Source organism: Rhinopithecus roxellana, chromosome 1, assembly GCF_007565055.1.
Source record: "Rhinopithecus roxellana isolate Shanxi Qingling chromosome 1, ASM756505v1, whole genome shotgun sequence".
Lineage (NCBI taxonomy): Eukaryota > Metazoa > Chordata > Mammalia > Primates > Cercopithecidae > Rhinopithecus > Rhinopithecus roxellana.
In genome coordinates this window covers 110,826,783-110,851,806 of record NC_044549.1, presented here as the reverse complement: position 1 = coordinate 110,851,806, position 25,024 = coordinate 110,826,783, and the positions used below count along the sequence as shown (strand labels likewise).

General features: G+C 37.2%; 1 protein-coding gene across 15 annotated transcripts in view; it reads right to left on the bottom strand.

The window, feature by feature from the left end:
* Positions 1 to 23,193, bottom strand: part of PLSCR1 (phospholipid scramblase 1) — a 28,783-nt gene extending 5,590 nt beyond the window's left edge. Inside the window, exons 1-10 of one of the 15 annotated variants that reach the window (XM_030929165.1) lie at positions 22,882 to 23,054; positions 21,347 to 21,403; positions 17,630 to 17,716; positions 14,937 to 14,985; positions 14,776 to 14,801; positions 11,691 to 11,771; positions 7,169 to 7,386; positions 4,158 to 4,200; positions 1,367 to 1,587; positions 1,079 to 1,240 (exon numbers count right to left, since the gene is read on the bottom strand). In XM_030929165.1, the coding sequence (XP_030785025.1) occupies positions 1,079 to 1,240; positions 1,367 to 1,587; positions 4,158 to 4,200; positions 7,169 to 7,386; positions 11,691 to 11,771; positions 14,776 to 14,801; positions 14,937 to 14,944 (759 nt within the window). In that variant the 5' untranslated portion in view covers positions 14,945 to 14,985; positions 17,630 to 17,716; positions 21,347 to 21,403; positions 22,882 to 23,054. Of the gene's footprint in view, positions 1 to 1,078; positions 1,241 to 1,366; positions 1,588 to 4,157; positions 4,201 to 7,168; positions 7,387 to 11,690; positions 11,772 to 14,775; positions 14,802 to 14,936; positions 15,043 to 17,629; positions 17,717 to 17,780; positions 18,520 to 21,346; positions 21,404 to 22,418; positions 22,842 to 22,881 lie in introns of those variants that run through there. The other 14 variants (XM_030929186.1, XM_030929142.1, XM_030929158.1 and 11 more) reach the window with 14 other exon arrangements.
* Between the last annotated feature and the right edge of the window lie 1,831 nt (positions 23,194 to 25,024).

Genomic DNA, 25,024 nt, shown 5'->3' with positions numbered 1-25,024 from the left:
CACACGTCTTCAGTAGATTTTTGCCCTTTCTGTGGAAAGGTAGGCCCAGTTAACCCAGTTTTCTGATTTTCCAAGAGAAACAAGAAATCAAGATTAAGTCATAAAACCTTCTGATTTTTAAACATTTGCAATGAAAAAATTTGGATTGTAAAAGTAGACCATCTGTTGTTGAAGAAGTACTGTAATGAAATTCTATATTATAGTAAATATATAAATATTAATATGTTGCAGCTTCCAGTGACCTAATTTAATATAGGGAAAAGGAGAGACCACAGAGAAGCATAATTGGGTAGTATATATTATACTAATTTTCTCAAAACTATCTTTGCATAATTGGGTTTCTTGTAGGAATTCTATTTTTTTTTTTTTTTTTTTTTTTTTTTTTTGAGACGGAGTCTCGCTCTGTCACCCGGGCTGGAGTGCTGTGGCCGGATCTCAGCTCACTGCAAGCTCCGCCTCCCGGGTTCACGCCATTCTCCTGCCTCAGCCTCCCGGGTAGCTGGGACTACAGGCGCCACTACCTCACCCAGGTAGTTTTTTGTAGTTTTTAGTAGAGACGGGGTTTCACCGTGTTAGCCAGGATGGTCTCGATCTCCTGACCTCGTGATCCACCCGTCTCGGCCTCCCAAAGTGCTGGGATTACAGGCTTGAGCCACTGCGCCCGGCCTCTCTTGTAGGAATTCAAAGATGTCAGACATTCTGAACATGGCCTTGAGCACTGGCAGCTGATATTTCAGATTTAAGAAGGATCCATATGCTTTGGCAGTTAGATTTAGATGACAAGGTTAACATTCTGTTTAAAATGGATAACATACAGTGTCATCACACAGAAACCACCACATTTATTTTTATTTAACTACATAGGTCTGCTTCTCTTTTTTCCATTTATCATGACCAACAGTGACCTTTAATCAGAGTGATAACTACCACTTTGACCAAAGTTAAATATATGAGCAAATTATCTTGCTATTGAGACATTGGCACACAATACTTATTTAATGCATTTATAACATCCTGCAAAATTACATTCTTCTTATATTAGGAAAGCAAATCTTATAAACATTATGACATCTCTTACCTCAAAATCAACATCTCCACAACAGCTGCACACAACACATGGACCACTTATTTTTAGTACATCCTCTCTTTTCTCATTTTGAATTGTAAACTTTGGTAGACATGGGTGCCAGGTCTGAATAACATAACCTACTGGTACACCAGGAGGAGCTTGGATTTCTATCTAGAAGGCAAAATAATATATGTAAACGTAATAATCCTAATGCCTATGTTTGATGAAAGGCTCAATGACAGGGTAGAAATTGTTGCTGAACTACTTTACAAAATGCCCTGGTAATTGCTCACATACCTCCTGAAGGCAGCAGGGACAACAACAGCTGCTACATCTTAGTGGTCTCTCCAGAGTTATGACTTCTTGACCCATATTATCAATAATCCTCAAGGTAAAAGGTCTAGATGGCCCACAGCAATTTCGGGTACAGCAATCAGTATCTTCTGCTGCAAAGTAAACCCTCTGTCCAAAGCTGTTCTTAATTTCATATTTGTTATTAGTTTCAAAACCTGTTAAAACTAAAAACATAAAAGACGAAATCATAATCACCTCTATGTTAAAAATATTGAATTTATCCAAAGATATTATAATATCTAGCTATGCCAGTTTTGGATGATACTCCAAGTGGCATAAGGAGAAGGAGAAGAAATGATGCTCAGAGATGATCCAGGCAGAGAAAAATGGCAAAAAAAAGGAGGAGGAGAGATTACCAATGTATAGAGAAATTAAATCCTTATGTGAGACACAGGAAACAAGTTATATTTCCCTAATTCCATAAATGTCTGTCAGAAGAGAGACTTTTCTGCTGTGGGTTGGGACAATACTGTGGGTGGGCACAGTGGTGCTAGGTGCATAGATAAAATGTCCACTAATGCACGATAGTTTTTGTGTAATGTGGAGGGGAATATAAGAGGATTGCTATTTATGTGCTAGGAAATTTTATATTAATTGGTTTGAGACTGTCTTATAAACCATACCTATGTCTTATTTTTTGCAATGCTTTTGAAAGAAGGCAATGTACATGCATAAAAACCGAGGGAGTGAAAATGAAAGGTGAATTAGAATGTCACAGTGGACCCAGGGCATCCTTATTCAACTCAGCAGTAGTTGTTCAGAGGTGGGAGGTGGGTATTAGACAAAGGGTGTTTGGCAACCAACACTTCAACTCACAGAATATCTAGACCATGGGAATCCTAAGTGAACTCTGCACCTTAGCTGGGCTAATCTCTTCATGAGGGAAACAGATGGCTGCAAAATGTTGACGCTCACATGCTTTTGTATCAAGGGCTTTCCATATCTAACCACACACTGGAAACTTCTCCGTATTTAAAGCCAGAAAGGAGCAACAACTGTCCCACTTGTACATAACCCTCAGTAACTGGGGTCATAGATGCCAGAAGCCTGACTAAAATGATGAGTGATTAAAATAAATATATGGAGGAAAAGTCACTCTACAATGCCTATGTGGAAAGACTCTTGAGTCAGAGAAAGATGGCCTTCACAAGTCTTAGCACCATGAACGCCTTTAAGAGTCCTTGGTGGGACACAGACAAACCCTGTACTCTGCATTTATAAGAACCACCTTTGATTTCAACATCTGAAATAGTCAAATGTTTAATGAGAAAAAAGTTAAGCTGATTTTGAGAGGGCATTTATTATCTAATTAATGGTTTCATTAAGTAGCTTAATCTCAAAAATCTCCAGCTTATTTGTAAAACAACATTGCTTTACATAACCTTTAAGTTTCTTTTCATTTACTTAAAAATACAAACAAATTGTTTATGTCTTTATTGTCTTCTGTGTTTTGAACTGAGAAAAAAAACCTATTTTATGCTCAGATTCTAAAAAACTGAGTAATCTTCGTCTTTTTTATACCACTCATGAAAAAATAACATAGACTTTCAATTTTGGAGAAAAAGAAACAAAAAAATCTTGAGACATTTCTTTTTTGAAAAATAAGCATAATTAAAAACTATTAGATTTGGAACTTTCTATTTCATAATTAACACATTATTTAACAAGTATTTATGAAGTCCATAAACCTACAAAAAAAGATAAATCGTGTGCTGTGTAATGTTTGGTTATATCTGTTTGGATTTTATAGCCTTATTCATATATACTATAAAACATTTAAAAATTCAGAATACAAAGCTGTTTTCCAGAGAAAGCTTTGTTTACATACACTAAAAAAAAAAAATCAAGTAAATTATAAATATCTAATAATGTGCTTTATAAATAACTTCAATGTAATAGATGGCAATCATATATTTTAGCCAAATCCATTATTTTGCTTATACAATCCATGTTCTAAGTTTTACCAGTGGAAAGAAACTTTGGAGACAGGTGAAAACGACCTAACAGACATATTCCTAAAAACTGGCAGAGTTTTTATTAAACCTTTTATATCTAGAAGGAAAACACTATTGTTCATAAATCTACCTGGGGTCTTCTTCCCCTGGCAGCCATTATAAAACATTAATTGGCTTCCTAAGTTTATTCCTGCACCTAAGGAGCTCTGGACCCAAGGAAATGCCAGGCCATTCAGCAGGAGCAGGAGTGCTCTTCTATGAAGCCAAGCCTGCAGGCTAGTTGGTCAGCATCCTGCTGACACTGCAGCGTCCTGCATCCGACCTGGTATACAAAGGTTTTATAGAGTTCATCTTAACTCCCAAGAGAAACTATGGGCACAAATGATAATTTTCCCAAACTTTCTCATCCGAATAAAAAAGATAACTTACTTTAAAATGTGGCTCTGTGCCATTCTTAAGCTGATCACAATTACGGATAAAATAGCTTAAGTGGTAGAAGTCAGATAAAAAGTGATGTATGAAGAGAGGAGCAAAATAAGGGTTTTGATTATTTTCCTTCTAAGTTAGTGTCAATATCCTGAGGGTAGGTGCCCAACATAATAGCATTTTACCTTTTGATTCCTAAATTTTAGAAATGAATTGCTGATGTTTATTATTGTAAATAACCGGCTTTACTGTCCCATATAAGTGAGAGTGTTGTATTGGTGGAGGTTGATGTGCCTTTATCTGCATAAACTTCTACTCTGTATAGAAACAGGATTAAAACAATGAATACATACCTTCCAGAAGTTCAATTTGCTGATGAATCAGTACCTGATCTATCTATCACAGGAAAAAAAAAAAAAAAATAAGTGGTAAGTATATGTCAAATGAAGGTTTTTATAAGCTAACCAAATTAAAATTCATCTATTTATATTTTTTAAAGTACATGTAATCAGTTATCAATATTTAATAGCTTATATTACTTCTTAGTATAAAACGGAAGTTAATATTTTTAATTAATAAAAGATTTATTGTGTTCATTATTAATGTGGAAAAATTCAGGTCAAATAAAATTGATTTACACTGGAGTATCTTTAACAATTAGTAAATTGAGGTGGCTCATGCCTGTAATCCCAGCATTTTGGGAGGCCAAAGTGGGCAGATCACGAGGTCAGGAGAGCGAGACCATCCTGGCTGACATAGTGAAACCCTGTCTCTATTAAAAATACAAAAAATGAGCTGGGTGTGGTGGCAGGCGCCTGTAGTCCCAGCTACATGGGAGGCTCAAGCAGGAGAATCACTTGAACCCAGGAGGCAGAGGTTGCAGTGAGCCGAGATTATGCTACTGCACTCCAGCCTGGGCAACAAGAGCGAGACTTCGTCCCAATAAATAAATAAATAAATACATACATACATACATACATACATACATACATAAATTGATACAAATGGCCAGTAAGTTTATGAAAAAATGCTCAACATCACTAATCACCAGAGAAATGAAATCCAAACCACAATGAGATATTATCTTTGTCTAGTTAAGAATGACTATTATCAAAAAGACAAAAAAAAACAAATAATGGTAAAAATGTGGAGAAGGGGAAATCTGTTGGTGCGAAAGTAAATTAGAGCAGCCATTATGGAGAACAGTGAAGAGGTTCCTCAAAAACTAAAATTACAGCCACCATATGATTCAGCAATCCCACTACTGTTTTTTTTAAACAGTATTTTTTCAAATTTTTCAAAATTTTCACAACAAAAATTTTAAAGGACAGGAAATCAATATGTCAAAGAGGTATCTGCAATCTCATGCTTATTGCAGCATTAATAGTCAACATATAGAATCAACCTAAGTGTTCAATAGTTAAAGAACAATTCATTGTTAATACACACAATGGAATAAAAATCAGCCATAAAAATGAATGAAACCCTGTCACTGGCAGCAACATGGATGAGCCTAAGGGACATATTATGTTAAGTGAAATAAGCCAGGCACAGAAAGAAAAATACTGAATGTTCTCACTCATATGTGGAAGCTTTAAAAAATTGATTTCTTAGAAGTACAGAGTAGAGGCTGGGCACGGTGATTCACGCCTGTAATCCCAGCATTTTGGGAGGCCAAGGCAGGTGGATCACAAGGTCAGGAGTTCGCGACCAGCCTGACCAATATGGTGAGACCCCGTCTCTACTAAAAATACAGAAACGAGCTGGGTGTGGTGGCGGGCGCTTGTAGCCCAGGTACTTGGGAGGCTGAGGAAGGAGAATCGCTTGAACCTGGGAGGCGGAGCTTGCAGTGAGCTGAGATCCCGCCACTGCACTCCAGCCTGGGCAACAGGGTGAGACTCCATCCAAACAACAAAAAAAAGTAGATAGTAGAATAGTGGTTACTAGAAACTGTGAAGGGTAGAGAGGAGAGGTATAAAGACAAGTTGGTTAATGAATACAAAATTATATTTAGATAGGAGGAATAAATTCTAGTGTTCTACAGCTATGTAGGCTGACTATAATTAACAACAATTTATTGTATATTTTCAAATAACTAGAAGAGAGGATTTGGAATGTTTTCAACACTAAGAAATGATAAATATTGAAAGTGATAGGTATGCTAACTATCCTCATTTTTCATTACACATAGTACATGGGCAATAAAATGCCAGACTGTACTCTATAAATATGCACAATTATTATGTGTCAAAAACAATTTGAAAAGTAGAAAACAGTCTTCCTTCTAGAGGAGGCTCAAGAAATACTGATAACTTGTTTAGCCATCAAAGAGATTTTTTTACAAGTTTCAAATTTGTATTAAGCATACTTAATATCAACCTTTGTCATATGTGATAACATCCTTTATGTATTTTATGAGACCTTGATTTTTAAAATATCTATTTCTGTGTATTTCTTGCATAATACAATAATGACCAAAAATTCCTATGATTGTGCCACTTAAGTACATTGTGGGAAATTAAGTTACTAAAGAGAGTGCAAGAAAGAAGTGATTTATGAAATGAAAACTGGCTGGACACACGGAGTTTCTTGTTTCTATTTGATCTACCTGATTTCTAACACCACATAAATGTTAAACCTCTTATTGCTGAGATTAATTATAATTTAGTGCAACAAAATCCAGGACTTTTTACTCCTTTATTAATGACATTTATAAAATTGGGTCTTCCAAAGAACAAAAGCAGCATCATAAAAATGCAGTTTTATTAGTTACAATAAAAAGGTGAGTTGTATTACACATAAAATATTAACCCCTTGTTTGGTGCCACTTATTGAAACTCAAAAATAAACTTTATTTAAATTTTCTTTCAAATTATAAAGCAATTATTCAGTATTGAGATTAAAGAGCACTTTGCTCAGTACCAAAGTTTGGGGATTAAGAAAACAGTCTCAACTCTTCAGGTTCTCACCCCAGAGTGAGCTATATAACTTCTCTGGACCTCAGTTTCTTCTTTTGAAAAATGGAGATAACTGTAGCACCTATACATCATAGACTTTCTATAAGGATTAAATGAGTTAACACATGTATCAGGCATACAACAAAGACAGGAAAACAGTGCTAATTAAATGTTTGTTATTGGCCATTATCATAGATTGTATTTAAGATCACACAAAATACAATTTTCTAAGGCATTTGTATTTTGCTTTAAAACTGAACCTGACCTAAAAGAATGAGAGTAATCTCTTAGCAGAAAATATAGTTTTGCCATTTCAGACTTTGGTGAATTATTCATTTGTTAATCTGGTTAAGCAAGCTGGAAGCACAGTTCTGTTTTTTATGAGTATTTTGTGTCTTTGAAATTACCTGACTTAAATATTCTAATCCAGGTGGACAGTTTAATGGAGGTGGTGGTGCTGGCATCCATGGTATCCCTGCAGCTCCACCTGGCTGATTATATACTGGCTGATTATACATTGGCTGATTTGGGACAGGAAAGCCAGCTGGGCCAGGACCTGAATGGCCAGTTGGTGGGGGTGGGTAGCCAACCTGGGGCCCAGGGTAGCCATTATATCCTGGAGGTCCTGAAATACAAACAAGTGAAATGATTTATAACTGCACCAAAAACAGAATCATCAACCATTTTAGGGTTACGCCATCTATCTGTAAGTTGACATTTCAGCATAGAAATCTGTATCTGTGATGTTTAAGATATGCTTTTATCTTTCTGAGATTTTTCAATGAAATATCTGTGGTTGCACATCCACTTCTATTTTGAGGATAGCAGGCAGTGAATAGCCTTACCATTACCATTCAAAACTCAGATGGAAAATATGCTTTAATATCTGAGAAAATGAAAGTAAATAAGCATGATCTACAGTCACCTACATAAAGATTCTGGCAAGCCTCAAGGGAAATAGACACGGCATTGGTAGAAGGCCCAAAATAATGGCTTTGAGTCAGCATTTCTAGGGCCAAAGTATCTTGTGAAAAATGATAATTCTGAAATTCTAGCAAATGACTTATAATATATGTATAGAACTGGGGGTAGTTTTGCCCCCTCTCTGTCAGGGATATTTGACAAGATCTGCAAACTTTTTTTGGTCACAACTGGAGGGGAAGATAATACTGCATCTGGTGGGTAGAGGTCAGGGCTACTGCTACACATCTTCAAAGACCCAGAACAGCTCCATAAAAATGAAGAATTGTCCAGCCCAAAATATTATAGTGCTACTGTTGAAGGTGAAAGCATGTCATTTCTTTCAGTACATTCCAGATATCTGCTTGGGTTAATCCTTTGCGTTACGTTTTAATCCATAATGTATTGCTTTCCTAAGTCCTTCTTCATTAAAATAAAATTTCATTGTAATATTTAGATTAGAAATTTAAATTTCACAATTTAACATCCTTTGGTCTCTGGAAAATATAATTTGAGAAACAAGGATGGCAAAAAATTGTAAGAGGCAGAGTAGAGGCAGAAATTTAATAAGAGTTAAGTGTACTTCATATTCTCTATGAATATGTGATTACGATGAAGATTTATATACCTGTTTGTATGGTCCACAGAGTAGCAATTCCATAGCAGTGGAATATAATTTCAAAAGACTGTGTTTCTCAATATTTTAATGTTAAAGCCTATGCAAAATGCAATACTTAGAATAGGAAATGTATACATTCTTTTAAATGGAACATTTGTGACAAAATTCATTTGCCTTTAAAAAATAAGGCTTAGAAAAACAGATTAAACCTCACAATAATGCATCATAAATATAGTTTTTATAATTTGTTCCTTTATGATGAATGAATATTTACAAATGATCCATAACGTGACTGGCTGAGTTGTAGAATATGAGGACACAAATCTCAAGGAGGCATCCTGCTGCCAGAGAGCTTACAGTCAACTTCTGAGAGAAAGAAAACACATTTAGAACAAAAAAAATTCATATGGATGTGATGGAGAGAATGTATGTCAGGGAGGGCAGGGCATGAGGCAGTTACTTTAGGTAAATATAACTTACATCAAGGTCTAAAAGATGAGAAAAGCTTTATTTGAAGATCTAGTGACAAATGCTTCAGGAGGAAAGAAAGGCAAATAGAATACCTCTGACTTTGTAATGAATTTGACATGCTTGTAAAAGAGAAAGGAATGTCATAAGAAAGAAGACGACTAGGAAAGGCTGTTAGCAAAGTAATAGGAAGCTGTTCATCAAAGGAGGCCTTACTCAGGAGTCTGGATTTGGTTCCAATTATGATCGTCAAGTACTGGAGGATTTTGAGCAGAAGAATGAGTCCCATGGTCTTATTTATATCTTACAAAATTTTCAAGAGTGGAAAAGTATTAGAATTTACAACGGAAAACACAGATGCAATCCCTGTTCATCATTGTTTAATGAGAGAGACAACTTTATATCCCCACTTATTCTAGGGAGCTATAATACCAGAGTAATTAATTGATTAATTAGAATCAGAGATAAATGCTTTCAAGTAAGAAACCACGATTTTATGACTAGAGATGCCAAAGGTTGCTATTGAGATGGGAAGAGAAAAAGGGAAGGAGTAGGAACAGCTGCCCTGAGGGGTCACCTTTATGCTGAGATCTGAAGGATGCACAGGAGTTCAGGAGGCCAGAGTCATAGAAAAAACATTTCAGAGCAACGTCCTGGGACAGTAACTAACATAGGTCTTTAAAAATCTGAAAAATAGCCAGTCTAACTGAATAGCAGCAAGCCAGGCTCAAGAGGAGGTTAAAGAGAGAGCATGGAAAAGGCCATCCTGGGTTTAGTGTTAGCCTTTATTCTAAAAGTAATAGGACACTAATAAAATAGGGGTTATACACTCTCTGTAATATGAGCAGATTTACATTTTTAAAGATCACTGGTGTCAGCACAGAAACCAGACCACAGGCAGACCAGTGGGTATGTGGAGATGTGATTTAATTTCTTACATTTTTAACATCATCATAATTTCCCCCAGACTCTGAAAATATGATCGATTACTCATCAAATGAATGAATTAAGCATAAAGAATTACCTGAAATTTGAACATTAGTATCATTTATGTAAAGAGCAATTGATTTAAAATATTTTAAATATGTTAGCAAATACTTGTCATTTCTTATTTGCAAGCATTGTGCTCAGTGTTTTACATACACTCTCATTTACTCTATAAAGCAACCTACATTGAAAATATCACCCTCATTTATAGATAGGAACACTGAGGCTTCGAGGTACTGCAACTTGTTTAAGACTACCACATAACTATTAGTACAGAAGGCAGAACCTAGTTTACCAGCACATTTACCTATACAAAAATTTTTTTTAAAAAAGCAGGCAGAACCTGAAGCCTGATCCAAACTCCCTATGCCTCAGCTTTCCCACATACACAATGGGGATAACTAACAGTATTTACCTCGTAAGAGTATTCTGAGAATTAAATGTGTTAATCCACATTAATTCCACATTTAAAACAATGACTAAAGCATGGTAAGCTCTCAATTTTAAATTATCCTTACTGTTAGCATCATTGTTATCTTAAGACTTGTGCTATATATAATCCTGGACTTGAGAAACAAAATAAAGCTGTAGAGTGATATATATATATATATCAGCAAACTCTCAAGTCTGATTATATCTGAACTGTATTATTTATGTATATCCACTTTTAATTTAGTGATAGGGTGGATTAAATAATTCTCTTAAGTGCCTTGGATGACTATTATAGACTTACTAATGATTTTCCAAACAGCAATCCTGTAAGAATTTAGAGCAGAGGTTCTCAACCCTGGCTTCACATTAGAATGACTTCAGGTGTTAAAAGATTACTATTCCTTGAGTCCCACCACCAGAAGCTATGATTTAATTTTTCTGGAATAGTGCCTTGGCACTACCATTTTGAAGTGGTTCTGCGTGATGATACTTCAGTGCACACATGGTTGCCATGAGCCACCACCTGAGAGTCTTTGAGCTTATCTAGCTCATATTCTTTTAGTTGCAAACATCTGGGTGAGATCCGGGACCGCAGGGAGGTTTCTTGCTAGGCAATTAAACGTGACTTTCAGCTCCTAAGCACATTTGTTTACTCAGGGAAGAGCATACAGTGGGTACATCCTTCTATCCAACCCACATTCCCTTTGATCTTAAATCCTCAGGATGCTCTTTCAAGATCTGGGTAGCCTGCCTGCTTGTAAATCCGGACATGCCATGGCCTTTGCTATTTTTAAAGTTCTAGTAGTTTGGATAACTGCATTTGCCTAAATGGAAATCTCTGAATTCTTTCAGGCATTGGTTGAAAAGAAAAAATGTACTCAATTACATACGTAGTCAAATGACTCAATTATTTTTCTTAGAAATACAGGGCTGAATCAGTATATATACAAAAATAAAGCTTTCATATATATTATAAAATTAAAATGAGAATTATTCCCAGGTAACTGAATTTCTATTACTTCCAGTTTTAAGCAGTCTTACCATTTTGATGTGACTCTCACTGAACACATGCCAAGCTACTACATGATTCAATTTATCAGAAATAAATTTCCTAAATGTGATTAAATGATCATAATTTTCAGAACAGATGGAGGATCAATAAAATATTTTACTTAACATTTGTGTTTTGGGATGTGCAGTCTTGTATTTCATTTGCTAAATTTAAACCTAATGCTGTTTTTACTAGCTTTCTTTATACCTTTACTGTACTCTATAAATAAAAATTACTTCTATGGAAAATGTATAGCCAAATAAAAATAATCAAGAACTAGGCTGCCAAAATTTCATTAATACAGTTTTTAAAAAAGAATGACTAAAATAAAAACAAATGCACAATTCTCTCTCTCTCTCTAGAGAGAGAGATCAATTAACTTTCATTTTTCTTCTTTAATCAACTACTTTACCTTGGAATGCTGTCGGTGGATACTGAGGAGGATACCCAACTGGCAAGTTTGTTTCCGGGTGAGAAGCATTCATCTGTGTGTCTGCAATTCAAGGAGAGGTAAATAGATGTCTGATTAAATAAAATATATATTAGAAAGAAACAATGTATTGTACTTAGATAATTGTCACTTGTGTGGTCTTATGCTGTACTGAAATAGGGAAAGTAAAATTTTCACTTAACATAAGCTGTGCCTATTATCAGAGCTAATTTGCGATTAGCAAATTTGTTTCAAACAAATTTCCCTCTAGATAAAATGAGACAGCTAAGTTACTGGGGCTGAATTACCAGTTTTTGAAACATCCCTGATGAATGTTCAGTTCCACATTTTGTTGACAGTAAAACAAAGACAGCTTTAAAATTACATATAGACTACGAAGAAAGAGATAAATGAAATTAATAGGATGTGAGGATGGTAGAATTATGGATGATTTTAAAGATATCTATCATCACTGCTATAAGAATTATTATTTTAAATATTTAAAATAATGAATATACTTCAGTATTTATATATTTTATGCTTACTCTGGAACTACATCAATAAAGTTGAACCATATGAAATTCCCCAAATATGACTGGTTTTGACCCACAAAAGTCATAATGTTTAATTACAATACACTAGCATACTAAACTTTGTTACTTGCTAAGAAGGCTTGAGTAACCTTAACATATGCACAAATGGTTCAACCTAAATATTAATATTCATGTCTATCTAGTCATTCAGTTACCTACTGCAGCCAGTCTCTAAATATTTACTGAGCATGTCCTATGTCACCCTTGAATTAGGCTCTGTGGCTACAATGGCTCTGCTTTCATACAGCTTAAGGTGTAGTAGACACTACACTTATCTCCTTATCTGTTTCCTGATGAATTACTAACTCTAAATTCAAAATCTTTTTTTTTTAGAATCATGGAGGCATGGCATCAATATAGAAGAACGTATAGGTCAAACTTTCACTGTAACATTTTTTTGTATGTGTCTCTATTATGAACTTTGAAAGACCACTCAACTTGCTAATCATGTGGTTTTATTAGGAAGATTGGATTGTTCTCCTCACCCCCTGCCCTGGCCTTTCTCCGTCATAAATGGCTTCATCATGACATCAGCAGAATGCAGTCCATGGTGATTGTGTAAAATCAGGCAAAAAAACCGCTCTCCTACTCGTTCAAAACTAGCCTGGCCAACATAATGAAACCCCATTTCTACTAAAAATGCAAACATTAGCCAGGCATGGTGGCGCATGCGTGTAGTCCCAGCAACTCAGGAGGCTGAGGCAGAAGAATCACTTAAACCCGGGAGGTGGAGGTTGCAGTGAGCCAAGATCGTGCCACTGCACTCCAGCCTGGGCGACAGAGGGAGACTCCGTCTCAAATAAATAAACAAACAAACACAAAACAACAACAAAAAACAAATAAGGGCTTTTCCCTGGACAAACGCTGCAACATACCCTTTGATTTCTGAATCATTACAAATCTCTGAAACTTCCCATCATTCTTTCCCATCCATTCTCTTCTATTTCTCAGCATCAAGTGACTGACCTAACTCCCTAGTTCTCTAGCTAATAAGGCCCTGCCTGCAGCCCCTACTCCAAACTTAAGTTGGAAACAACAGCATCAAACTCAGAATAGATTTCAAGAAAATATTCTGCAAGTCTGAAGTAAAGATCTAGCCTTTACAGGTATGTCACATTGTGATACCTCTTAATAAGCAACATTGTTTGAATACTAGAACATAGAACACACACACACACATACACATATCCAGGAGCAGACAGACTCAAGAAATCATGAGCTCACAATCTCTGGGCTTTTGGTACCAAAGCAATGATTCTGATTTCAGGCATTCCAGGGGAAATTCATACAAGGAGAATGAGTGAATGGGCAGGTGTTCAAGTAGAACAAAGAGTATGCTAATTATGGTTTGATTTCTGCATTTTTGAAATGTAACTTAAAATGGCTTATAAATAGTACAAGTCTATCGCATTGTCTTAAAGATATTTTATTTTTATGTCTACATGTATGTATATATACATATATACACATTTATTCACACACATATACACATTTTATTTCTATTTAGGCAAATGCATTCATACATACATACAATTATATACATACAAAACTGAAAAGTTAAAAGTTGACTATGACCATGACCAGATACATTGTTGTAAATTCAGTGCAATCAACTTAAAGCTTGTGGCAAATAAAACAGTGTCATTCTATATAAATTTACATTTAAAAAGCTTTGAGTTTTGTAAGTAAAAAGAAAACCATAAAACTTCACATGGGAAAAGCGAGGAGTCTAGTCCTGGAGATTATTTCATATATCTAATAAGGCTGACACTGTAGCAACAGATAAATATTTTTTTGTTACCTCAACAAAGATGAAAGAGAGAATAAAGAAAAGCATTTCAGAAAAACAGGATTTAATTTTTGAATTTAATTTTCCCTATGTAGTGGGAATTTTGAACATAATTTTCCCTCTGTAGTGGTGTCCCTCTTCAGAACCTTAATATCTTAATAAGACAAAGTTTTTATCACTTGCTTGATAAATATCCATCTTACTTAGAATTTTCTTGAGAGAAAAAAAGCCAGAACATAATGACTGGTATTTATTTAAACATACAAACATGTGTCTGTGATGAAATATACGTTGAGGTGTGTATCTGAGGAGTTTATACAATGAACTGAAATCTTATTATCTGTTGATTAGTATGACTGAATAATCTTTATAAATATAAAATACATAGAGAAAAAAGAATATTGTTCTGGTTTGAATATATGCTACAGAACATATTTCCCAATAAAACTAGCATTCCTTAGCTTTACAAAAGGTTTTCTTATTTTTAATGAAGAACCTAGTGGTAGTGGTATTTTTGTACATCTTCTCTATAGTCAAAATACTGAACTAGACATTGTATTCTGGAGCATAAACAACAGAAAGCAAATTATATACTTTCAGACACTGAATAAAACATTATGACAAATAACAAGTTACCAACAGATTAACATTACAGGGAGGAAAGTAAACATTTAAAATAACTTACTTTGTTTGTCCATGATTAAAACAGTTCTGAAAAAGAAGATCTGATATTAATACACTGTCTACAAGGCCACAAGTCAAATGTAACAGTTGAAACAGGATACTCCAAAACTACAGAGTCACACTCATAGGACATTCCTCTTTATTCATCCAGCCCAGCCTTACCTGGTCATTTAATCCCTTTGTGCTTGACTGCATTCCCCTTGCTGTGTTTCTGAGCAGGAATTTAGAAATTGTTGGTCAGCTCATGATGGTGAACACATTCTAAAGCCTTTTGGGAAGAGGGTCCAGTGAGGCAGAAAGCCATAAAAACACACTATGAGCTAAGACTACAAATAGTAACCAAGCTAATAACATCAACCTTCACAACTTGCACAATCTAAAGGAAATGCGTGGTTCAGTTCCCAGTCTCTGGACTTGGGCCCCAGGAATGTTCTAGCAGGAAAGCAAAAAATGTTAATTATCAGGTTACACTACTGCAATTTAGGTCTTGTGGACCTGTTCTTTGCAAATTTGAGAAGGCCTGAGACTACTCTGTGCATTCGGAGATTTTTATTTTTACTAGAAAAACCCACTCTCAGGAGTCGTCACAGCCATAGCACCTTGACCACCCAAGTGAAACGTTGTACTCGGTATTTATACAGAAACATAAATAGCAGCAAACATTCTACTCAGCATTTCTGCCTTCCAGTGCCTTGATCCGATCCTAGTTTTTCCCAGTACTATTCAGTCATTACTTTCTCCATCTCCTATAGATCCTGATGCCCTTCATCCCTTTTAGCAACAATGCATTTGGCAAAACTGTTACTCAACATTTTTATCTTGGACCCATGCACATTAACACATACTGCCCTTCCTCTTCCCAGGCCCACTCCTGTGCTGGCTACCCTTTAAATTCTCTTACTGTGCAATCCTAAGTGGTTAGTAAGTCAACCGATCCCTTTACATGCTCAACTAAAATCTAGAATTCCCTAGAAGAAATCACCTTCCTCCTTGCTGTTTCAGAATTACTTTTTGGCCAGGTGTGGTGGCTCTTGCCTATAATGCCAGTATTTTGGGAAACTGAGGCAGGAGGATCACTTGAGTCCAGAAGTTTAAGACCAGCCTGGGCAACATGAAGAGACATTGTCTCTACTAAGAAAAAATTAGCCAAGCATGGTGGCATGTGCCTGTAGTCCCAACTACTCAGGAGGTTGAGGTGGGAGGACTGCTTGAGCCTGGGATATTCAGGCTATAATGAAGTATGATGACTTCACTGCATTCCAGCCCGGGTGACAGAGCAAGACTGTGTTTTAAAATAAAAGTTTTTGTTTTGCTTTTATTATTGCCAACATTAAGCACAAAATTTTATAATCAACTTAAAGTCTTAAGAACATTCCAATTATAGTCACCTCTTAATTACACATACTCAAGATGTTCAGCAATGGTTGAATAATTCAAAATGGGTTTATGTGGTCCTGAAATAAATCAAAAGATGTGTTTGTGTTACTGATTTAACTTCCCAGATTTTCTTAGGACAACAGGAATCCCAGTTTGCATTAACCAGTCAGAAATTAATGCTGTAGGCCTCATCAAGCCAGAAAGGTAGAAATATTAAAATTTATACTTTTTTTGCCATTAATCTATAAGGTGAACAATAAGCTAATAAACACATGTAACCAAAGTAGACTAAAAGTTCTGAAGACATTTGTGTTTTAGATTCCATCATAGGAAGAACTGTATAAAGAAGACTAAATTCATACATATAAGAGGATATGATTTTTGTCAACCTCACATTTCCACCATCAAAGACTATACTTTAAAATGCCAATTTTCTTAAAATATGCTAAGAGTACTTTAACAGATATATCAGAAAAGATGAATAATTCTGGATTAGAAATAGGTAGTACCCTCTAATTAACATACTGGACTACACATCTCTAAAATCTTTACCTGCCCCTTACTTCTTATAGGATACCTCTCTTGATAACATGCTTAGCTTAAAAAAAAAAAAAAAAAAAAAAAAAAAAAAAAAAAAAAAAAATTTCTATGGCCTTTAACCAATTTTAACAGAAATTTTAAGAAACTAGTGTTTCAGTTATTCTCACTTTCCCTACAATGTCAGAAAAGCACTAAATAATGTCTAAGGGCAAATCCTAAATAAAATGTACGAGAAGAAACATAGGCAAGTTTTTATTTATTTATTTATCTATCTATTTATTTATTTATTTATTGGCAAACAGACTACTCAACTGAAAAAAATTCATAGTTCTGGACTGCAGATCTATATATCTGAAATAAAAAAATGTTGTCATAATTTTAAAAATAATTTTTCTTAGCATTTAGTTGTTTTAGGCTTTCAAGTCCCATGCAAGCCAGAAATAAAGGATGTGCTGCAAAGACAGGGAATTTATAAACCCACGCTATGTATTCTGGTAAACAGTGGTCCCCAACCTTTTTTGGCACCAGGGACCAGTTTTGTGGAAGACATGGACCGATGGAGTTGGAGATGGTTTGGGGATGATTCAAGCACATTACATTTATTGTGCACTTCATTTCTATTATTATTATATTGTAATATATAACAAAATAATTATACACTTCATTATAAGGTAGAATCAGCAGGAGCCTTGGGGTTGTTTTCCTGCAACTAGACAGTCCCATGTGGGGGTGATGGCAGACAGTGACCAATCATCAGGCATTAGATTATCATAAGGAGCACGTAACCTAGATCCCTCACACACGCAGTTCACGATATGGTTCTTGCTCCTATGACAATCTAATGCTGCTGCGGATCTGACAGGAGGTGGAGCTCAGGCGGTAATGTATGCAAGCGATGTGAAGCAGCTGTCAATACAGATGAAACTTTGCTCACTCACCAGCTGCTCACCTCCTGCTGTGCAAGCCCAATTCCTAACAGGCCATGGACTGGTACTGGTTGGTGATCCAGGGGTTGGGGAGCCCAGCTGTTAAAAATAGGTGGAGGATCTTAAGCAGGGAATTTCAAGTCCTTGCCAAATGAGTACCAACCTTGAATATACATGGTATTTGCCTTTCACAAGGTCAGAGATGATTCTCTTCTTGCACAGAAATACAGGAAAGGAAAAGAAGATTTCAAAACAATGACAATTTCTTCATATTGGCTCTTTTTCTTCCCACTTGCTTACATTGTTCTTCATCTTAAAATATAAGTTAGTGAGGATGAGACCTACTGGCAAAACTACTGCAGTATAAAATCTGGGTCTTTGCTTTACTACAGGTTTTAGAATTTTAGCATTTATGTAATACCTAAAGCATTAAAAAAAGGTATGTAATAAGCTCTGGTGCAAAATGTTAAGTGTTCCTTGTACCTGTACATGTGCCAAGTAGATAAAACACTGTGTGCCAGGTCATTAAAGTCATCCACTATGTGGATGCCTACATTCTTATTTGCTGTTATAATGATCCTTTGGGTTTTCTCAAGGTTAATGAGTCTATTACAAGATACATGTCACTCAGTTTGGGGAATAACTGGGTGTGCCCTGAATAAATTAATTAATGAGTTAATTAATTTAGCATGATAATTCATAAATAATGCCTTCTACCCCACTTATTTTGTTTTTATTTTCAGAAATACGTCAGAGAAAGAGAAAATCTTTATGCTATACCAAAAAATGCATTAAAGTTATATTGCATATTGTACCATTGGAATAATAATTACTCCAGGATGAACACAGAACTTCAAATACAATCTGATTTTTTTCTAACTCTGTTAACTAAGACTTTGGAGGAAACTGAGGCATCATACATTATTTGCATACAAGTACACCTCTTAAAATTTTTCTATCAGAAATCCTAAGTTCTCATTGTTTCTCTGGACTATTTGACAACTGTAACCTCTACTACCATGAAGAGGAAGAAACAGCACAGGGGATTTCCAGTTCTGGCTTCACAATTCATATTACAATGAAACTCTTTTGACCCATCTCTTGAGGTCCTGAAATTTTTGTCTTACTGCTTTCAAAAAGTATTAACGTAAAATCTGGAACCCAAAGGGGAAGCATACTTAATTTTGACAGTTCCTAAAACTAAAATTTGTTTACCCACACCAGATTTGGATTATTTATTTAAATTTACGTGTTAATTGGCTAAGAACAACCTCCTTCCCTCATTCCCTCAAAACAGAGGATAAAGCATTTCACATTCTCTTCAAGTCCCAAGATAGGGATATATGTTTTGAATTATTTTAGCAAAATGCTACTGCCCTGAAAACAATCACAAGAATTCTAGGTCCCTAACTTCCTCCCAATAACTGAGAATACAGATACTAGGCTAGAGGGAAGGGAGGAATTTCAAGTAGGCCAGGAGATTACACAGGTAAGTCATGAATCAAATAACTTTCATGTCATTTGGGTTATGTTTGTATGCAAACTTTGTACATTTAAAAATGTTTAGTTAACATCTAAGAAGGAAAAATATTCATCTTTTGAACTTGGGTTTTGGTAAATGTTAAGCTTAGAAAAAACTGATACATTTAAGCAAATGGGTGGGGCAGGCAGGTGGTGAGGCTTTTGAATATACAGCACATCATACCTGTAAGCTATGGAATGAAACTGAGGTGACTGAGGCTGATTATAAATGTAAAGTACCTTGTAACAAGGAGTCATTCCATAAAAATCCTCTTGCGTATTTTATGCTTAGCAAACAAAATAAATATGCTTAAAACCAGTTTAGGATAGCCTTTTATAGCATTTTATAGTAAACCTTGAATAAAAATGTAGATGATACATCAACTAGGACCAAGTGAGATGGTAGTGATCTACAAAACTAAAAAGTAAAAAAAAAAGAGACAAAGGAAACAGATATTGAATCAGTTATTCTCATTTGATTGCTTTACTACTCTGAAAAGCCTTTCCTGACAACCCAGAGCTCCCTCACAAATTTGAGTTGTTTCCTTTCCTCCTAATAAATGGTGAAACTAAACCCATAGAAATAAAAGTGACTTTAATAAATGTGATACAGCTCACTAACTAGCTGAATTAAGATGATCAATAATTCATATTCTTTGCACCGATGTCTCTAATTCACTGAAAAAAGGAAGACTGACACCTTTCAGTGAAATTTGTTAAAAGACTCTTTTAAGGTATCTTTCTTATATAAGACAGAAAAGGCTTGAATTTCAATTTACTCCTGTACCACTTAGCTTTAACTAGGCCAGGTGCTAAGTTCATGTGTTGGAAACTTAATTTCCAATGCAACTGTGTTGGGAGGTGGGGCCTAATAAAAGATGATTAGTTCATAAGCACTCTACCTTCATGAATAGATTAATGTTGTTATCTTGGGACGGGGTTAATTATTGCCAGAGTAGTTGTTAAGTTCCACTCTCTCTTGCTGTCTTGCCCTTTCACTTTCCACCATGCGATGATGCAGTAAGAAGACCCTCACTAGATGCTGGTGCCTACATACAGTCATGCACCACAACAACAGATCACATATATGATGATGGTCCTGTAAGATTATTTTTACTGTACCCTTTCTATGTTTAGATACATAAATACTTGACATTGTATTATACTTGCCTACAGTATTCAGCACAGTAACATGCTATATAGGTTTCTAGCCTAGGAGCAATACCTTATTCCACACAGTCTAGGTCTAGTAGGCTCACTGGTCATTCCTTTGCTTGAATGAGCCAAGTTTCCCCCAACCCAGGACTTCTACCTGTGAAGTTCCCTCTGTCTATAATGCCCTCCACCACTACACACACACACACACACACACACACACACACACACACACACACACACACGTCTATAGACTAATTGTTTTGAGACTTCCTTCAGCTCTCAGTCTGACTCTCCTCAACACCCCCCACCCCACCACCCCAGCCTAAATAGAAGGCTGGCTATACCATCCAGGATTGTGTAAGTAAATTCTATGATGTTCTCACAGCCACCAAATTGCCTCATGATGCATTTCTCAGAATGTATTCCTGTCCTTAAGCAACACATGATTATGTTGGACTTCCTAGCCTCCAGAACTGTAAGAAATAAATTTCTGTCCTTTATAAATTACCAAGTCTCAGGTATTCTGTTACAGCAGCAGACAACATATGGAGACATCATTTTTTTCTAATGACTTATTAAAAGAACATATGGAAAACTGAAGAGTGCAACTGTTCTGATTAACTAAAGTGTTTTGGCTTTTTAATTTAGCACTATTCAGGGTAGTGCTATAGAGTGTGTATATACACAGATACACACATATACATATAGAAATACTTCCTATATAAATATTCACTAAATATAAAGCTGGTGTGGTTTTTAAGGAATGAATTAAAGGCATAGAGCATGCAAAGCACTATACCAGGCACTAGTGCACAATACCTAGACACTAGGGAGACAGACAATTAAGAATGAAATAGATTATTAGAAACACTCTAAGTGCTATAAATAAAATTAATGTTGCTACAAGAAAGGGTTATGGGATCGAGACCATCCTGGCTAACACGGTGAAACTCTGTCTCTACTAAAAAATACAAAAAACTAGCTGGGCGAGGTGGCGGGAGCCTGTAGTCCCAGCTACACGGGAGGCTGAGGCAGGAGAATGGCATAAACCTGGGAGGCGGAGCTTTCAGTGAGCTGAGATCCTGCCACTGCACTCCAGCCCAGAGTCTGAAAAAAAAAGAAAGAAAGAAAGAAAAGTCAGACAGGGAGCTGAAGGAACTCTCAAATCAACTAGTGTACGGAGGTATGGTGGGTGGGGTGTTGGAGGGCATTATAGAGAGAGGGAACTTCATAGATAGAATTCCTGAGCTGGAGGAACTTGCCTCATTCAAGGAAAGGAAGACCAGTGAGGTTACAGAGCAGAAGAGGGAGACATTCTTAGAGATGAAGATGGAGAAGTACATAAGCGTCTGCTCACACACATTTGATGTCTCTCCACCTGTACTCTAAGCTCCTTTACAGATCTAAAGGCAGTTTGATCTATAAACCAGCTACTTTACATGCCACTTTGGTATCCAACTGCAGAAATCCACTCATTTCCCTTTATATGTCTTTTTCATTTCCCTGCATTTTCTCGTTGTTCAAAGCCCTACTATTGTTGTAAACAGGGTGGCATTAAGGGAAAGGTTTGCTCCCAGGAAAAGTTCAAGAAAGGAGGCCCCAAACTTCCTGACACGTTTAAGTGTCACTTGTAGTAACCATGTATCTCAATGTGATAAGCCAGAAAAAACAAAGACTGCCTATTTCTGGAACTGGGAAGTGGCCATGCCAAGACTTCCAGGAATAACAGTGCATGAATGAAACCACATGGGAACCAGAGAGTCAGCTTGGAGAAGCAGGAACTTTGTCAAATATTTAAAATAATAAAAGCTAACTTTCACTGAGTACTTTCTGTGGTGCCAGGCACTGCTCTAAGAACTTTACATTAACACATATAATACTTTGTGGCTCTTTTAATAGTTACACAATTTCAGAGATGAGGCAATGGAAAGAACATATATTAAGAAAGTGGCTGACAGTCCACAGATGTGAAGCAGTAGGGGCCGAATTTAAAGTCGGGGAGCCTGACTGGAGCTAATGGTCATAGGAACCGTGCCAGATACCGCCGCTATCTTTTCTAAGCTTGTATTGTAGAAGGTTTAGCATAGATGGGGGCTCCAGGCGGACTTCAGTGAATACTTACTGATAAATGACAGCTTGCAGGCTGTATTAACCGTCCCTTCTAACAGCCCCACTATGCTGGCACATGCTCCCGAGCCCAGTCTCTGCCCAGGATTCAGGGCCGCTCCTCTGCCTGTAAAGCAGCGTGGCTAAGGGGAAGCCGAGCCCCGCGAGGCGTTTTCCGGCAGGACACCCTTTGTCATTCAAATGGTTCTGGGTGAGTCCAGGTGCCGCTGGGCCGCCTGGGGCCCCTTGCCGTGCATCTGCTCCACTTACAGGGTCCCTTTCAGAGGCCTCTTGCATTTCTGGCCCCAGCCTTCACCCCACATCCTACACCCCGAGAGCAGCAAACAACCGGCTGGCCCTCGCGCCCGTTCCCCGTAAGTTGGCCTCCACACCTGACCCCGGCCCTGGCCCCAGCGCAGGCTCCGCGCAGTTCCCGCGCCCGAGCCCCCGGGAGGCGGCAGAAAAAGCCGCTCGCGCACCTGTGGCTGCCGCTGTTTCCAGAGAGCCGGGGCCAGGCGGTGGCTTCCTCTCCTGCGCCTCTAGACTACCAGGCACAGCTGCTGCGCAACCTTCTCCGAAGTCAGCCGGAGCAGGGTTTGCGAGTAACCCTTGCGCCAACACCCGCGGCTCCTGGTTTCGTTTCCTGGATCTTACGTACACAACACGGTTTCCTTTTCCTGGTTCCCGCGCTGGCGCCCGGGGACCCGCGGGACTACTGCAGGATGAAGAAACTGGAGGAGGGACTGCACCCACCACCAGGTGTGAGGCCCCTCCCCTACCCTCGACTTGCTTTCTTGCTCATTGGAGAGACTCCAGAGACTTTCGTCCGGTGGTCAAGGAGAGGAACTGGGACTCCGTCACTAACAGGAACTGGAAAGTCATCAGGTGGGGAGTGACCTCCCTCGGGAACTTTCTTTACTCTGACTTTGACCTCCATCCCTCGCAAGCCCGTGACTTTTCAAGGCGAGGGAGCAGAGGCAGCTTAGACTACAAATGAGGAGGGGTCAACACTGTTTTTCTTTATGGTGTCTTTTCTTTCTTGCTGTCTTGCTCTTTCTTTCCTTCTATTAAATTGTGATATTATTATTTTTTATTTTTAAGCAATTATTTGAATGTTTTCAAGAGCTCACCTTATTTTTAAATAAATATTGCTCCTTTTTAAACTAAAATAGCTTTTATTGTCTGTATTTAAGTTATGTGTACGACATATCCATCAACTCCTATAATTACACATTTCTCCCCTTGGGGCAAGAGCAGCTCTAATTTACTCGTTTAGCATAAATCCTGAATACCACTATCATTAACTATAGCTCTCATGTTGTACATTAGGTCTTCCCATTTGTTCATCCTACATGTTTGTAACTTTGTATTCTTTGACCTAAATTTCCCCATATCTCCTGACCCTACTCCAACCTGGATGACCCTGGATAAACCGGTGGTCCCCAACCTTTTTGGCACCAGGGACCAGTTTCACGGAAGAGGATTTTTCCATGGACCAGGGTCGGGTGGCAGACGGTTTCAGGATGATTCAAGCATATTATATGTATTCCACACTTTATTTCTATTATTGTTACATTGTAATATATAATGATGCTGTCAGTGCAGACATATTTGATGACATGGTGGCCTTCAATAATTGCTTCTATGTGTTCTTTGTGTTCATGTTTTCATGGTTTCTGTTTTTTTTTTTTTTAAACAAAACAAAAACTCCAAAGCCTTGTCTTTTAACGCGGGGTGCTTGGTCTCCATGTGGCAAAGCAGTTTTGCAGGTTTTGAGGCTTCATTGGATAGTCGGTCATCACATGTTATGCAAAGCAGGGTTGGAGAATGTGAACCACCTGTTGCAGTGAACCTGTAATTTAAGTAGGACTCTTGGCATTTTCCTTTAAATGTGGCTTTCTTTTTGTTAGCAGTCTTAGAGTCTTCTGTTGTCTCATCATTGGGTTTTTCCCCATTTTCAAAGAAGCTGTCCAGTAATGTTTGTTTTTCACTCATTTTGGCTACGCTTAGCTTGTGGGCTTAGCAAAACTGTGACTAAGACAAGTGCACAGTGTGGGAAAGAGGTGTGGATGGAAGTGGTAAAATAATGGGTGGGCCATGCACGGACTAAAATAAGTGTTGGATTCTGACTGAAAGCCTGCCACCAGATGCAGCTGTACAATTGAAGTACATCAATTTTCCACTATAAAGCCTGCCTCCAGACACGGCTTAATTGTCACTTGTCACCTGCCCCTCACTGATAGGGTTTTGATATGAGTCTGCAATCAATGTATTTATTGTGGTCTCTGTGCAGTCAAAACTCTCTGCTAATGTTAATCTGTATTTGCAGCTGCTGCCCAGTACTAGCATCACTGTCTGAGCTCTACCTAAGATAACCAGGCATTAGATTCTCATAAGGAATATGCACCTAGATCCCTCACATGTGCAGGTCTGTGGCCTGGGGCTTGGGGACCCCTGCTATAAACCGCCGCTGTATATATTTGACCTTTTCTTAATTTCATATAAATGAGAATGTACAAAATTTTTCTTTCTGTGTCTGGTTTATTTCATTTAGCATAATGCCTTCCAGGTCCATCCATGTGATAGCACCTGGCAGAATTTCCTTCTTTTATAAGGCTGAGT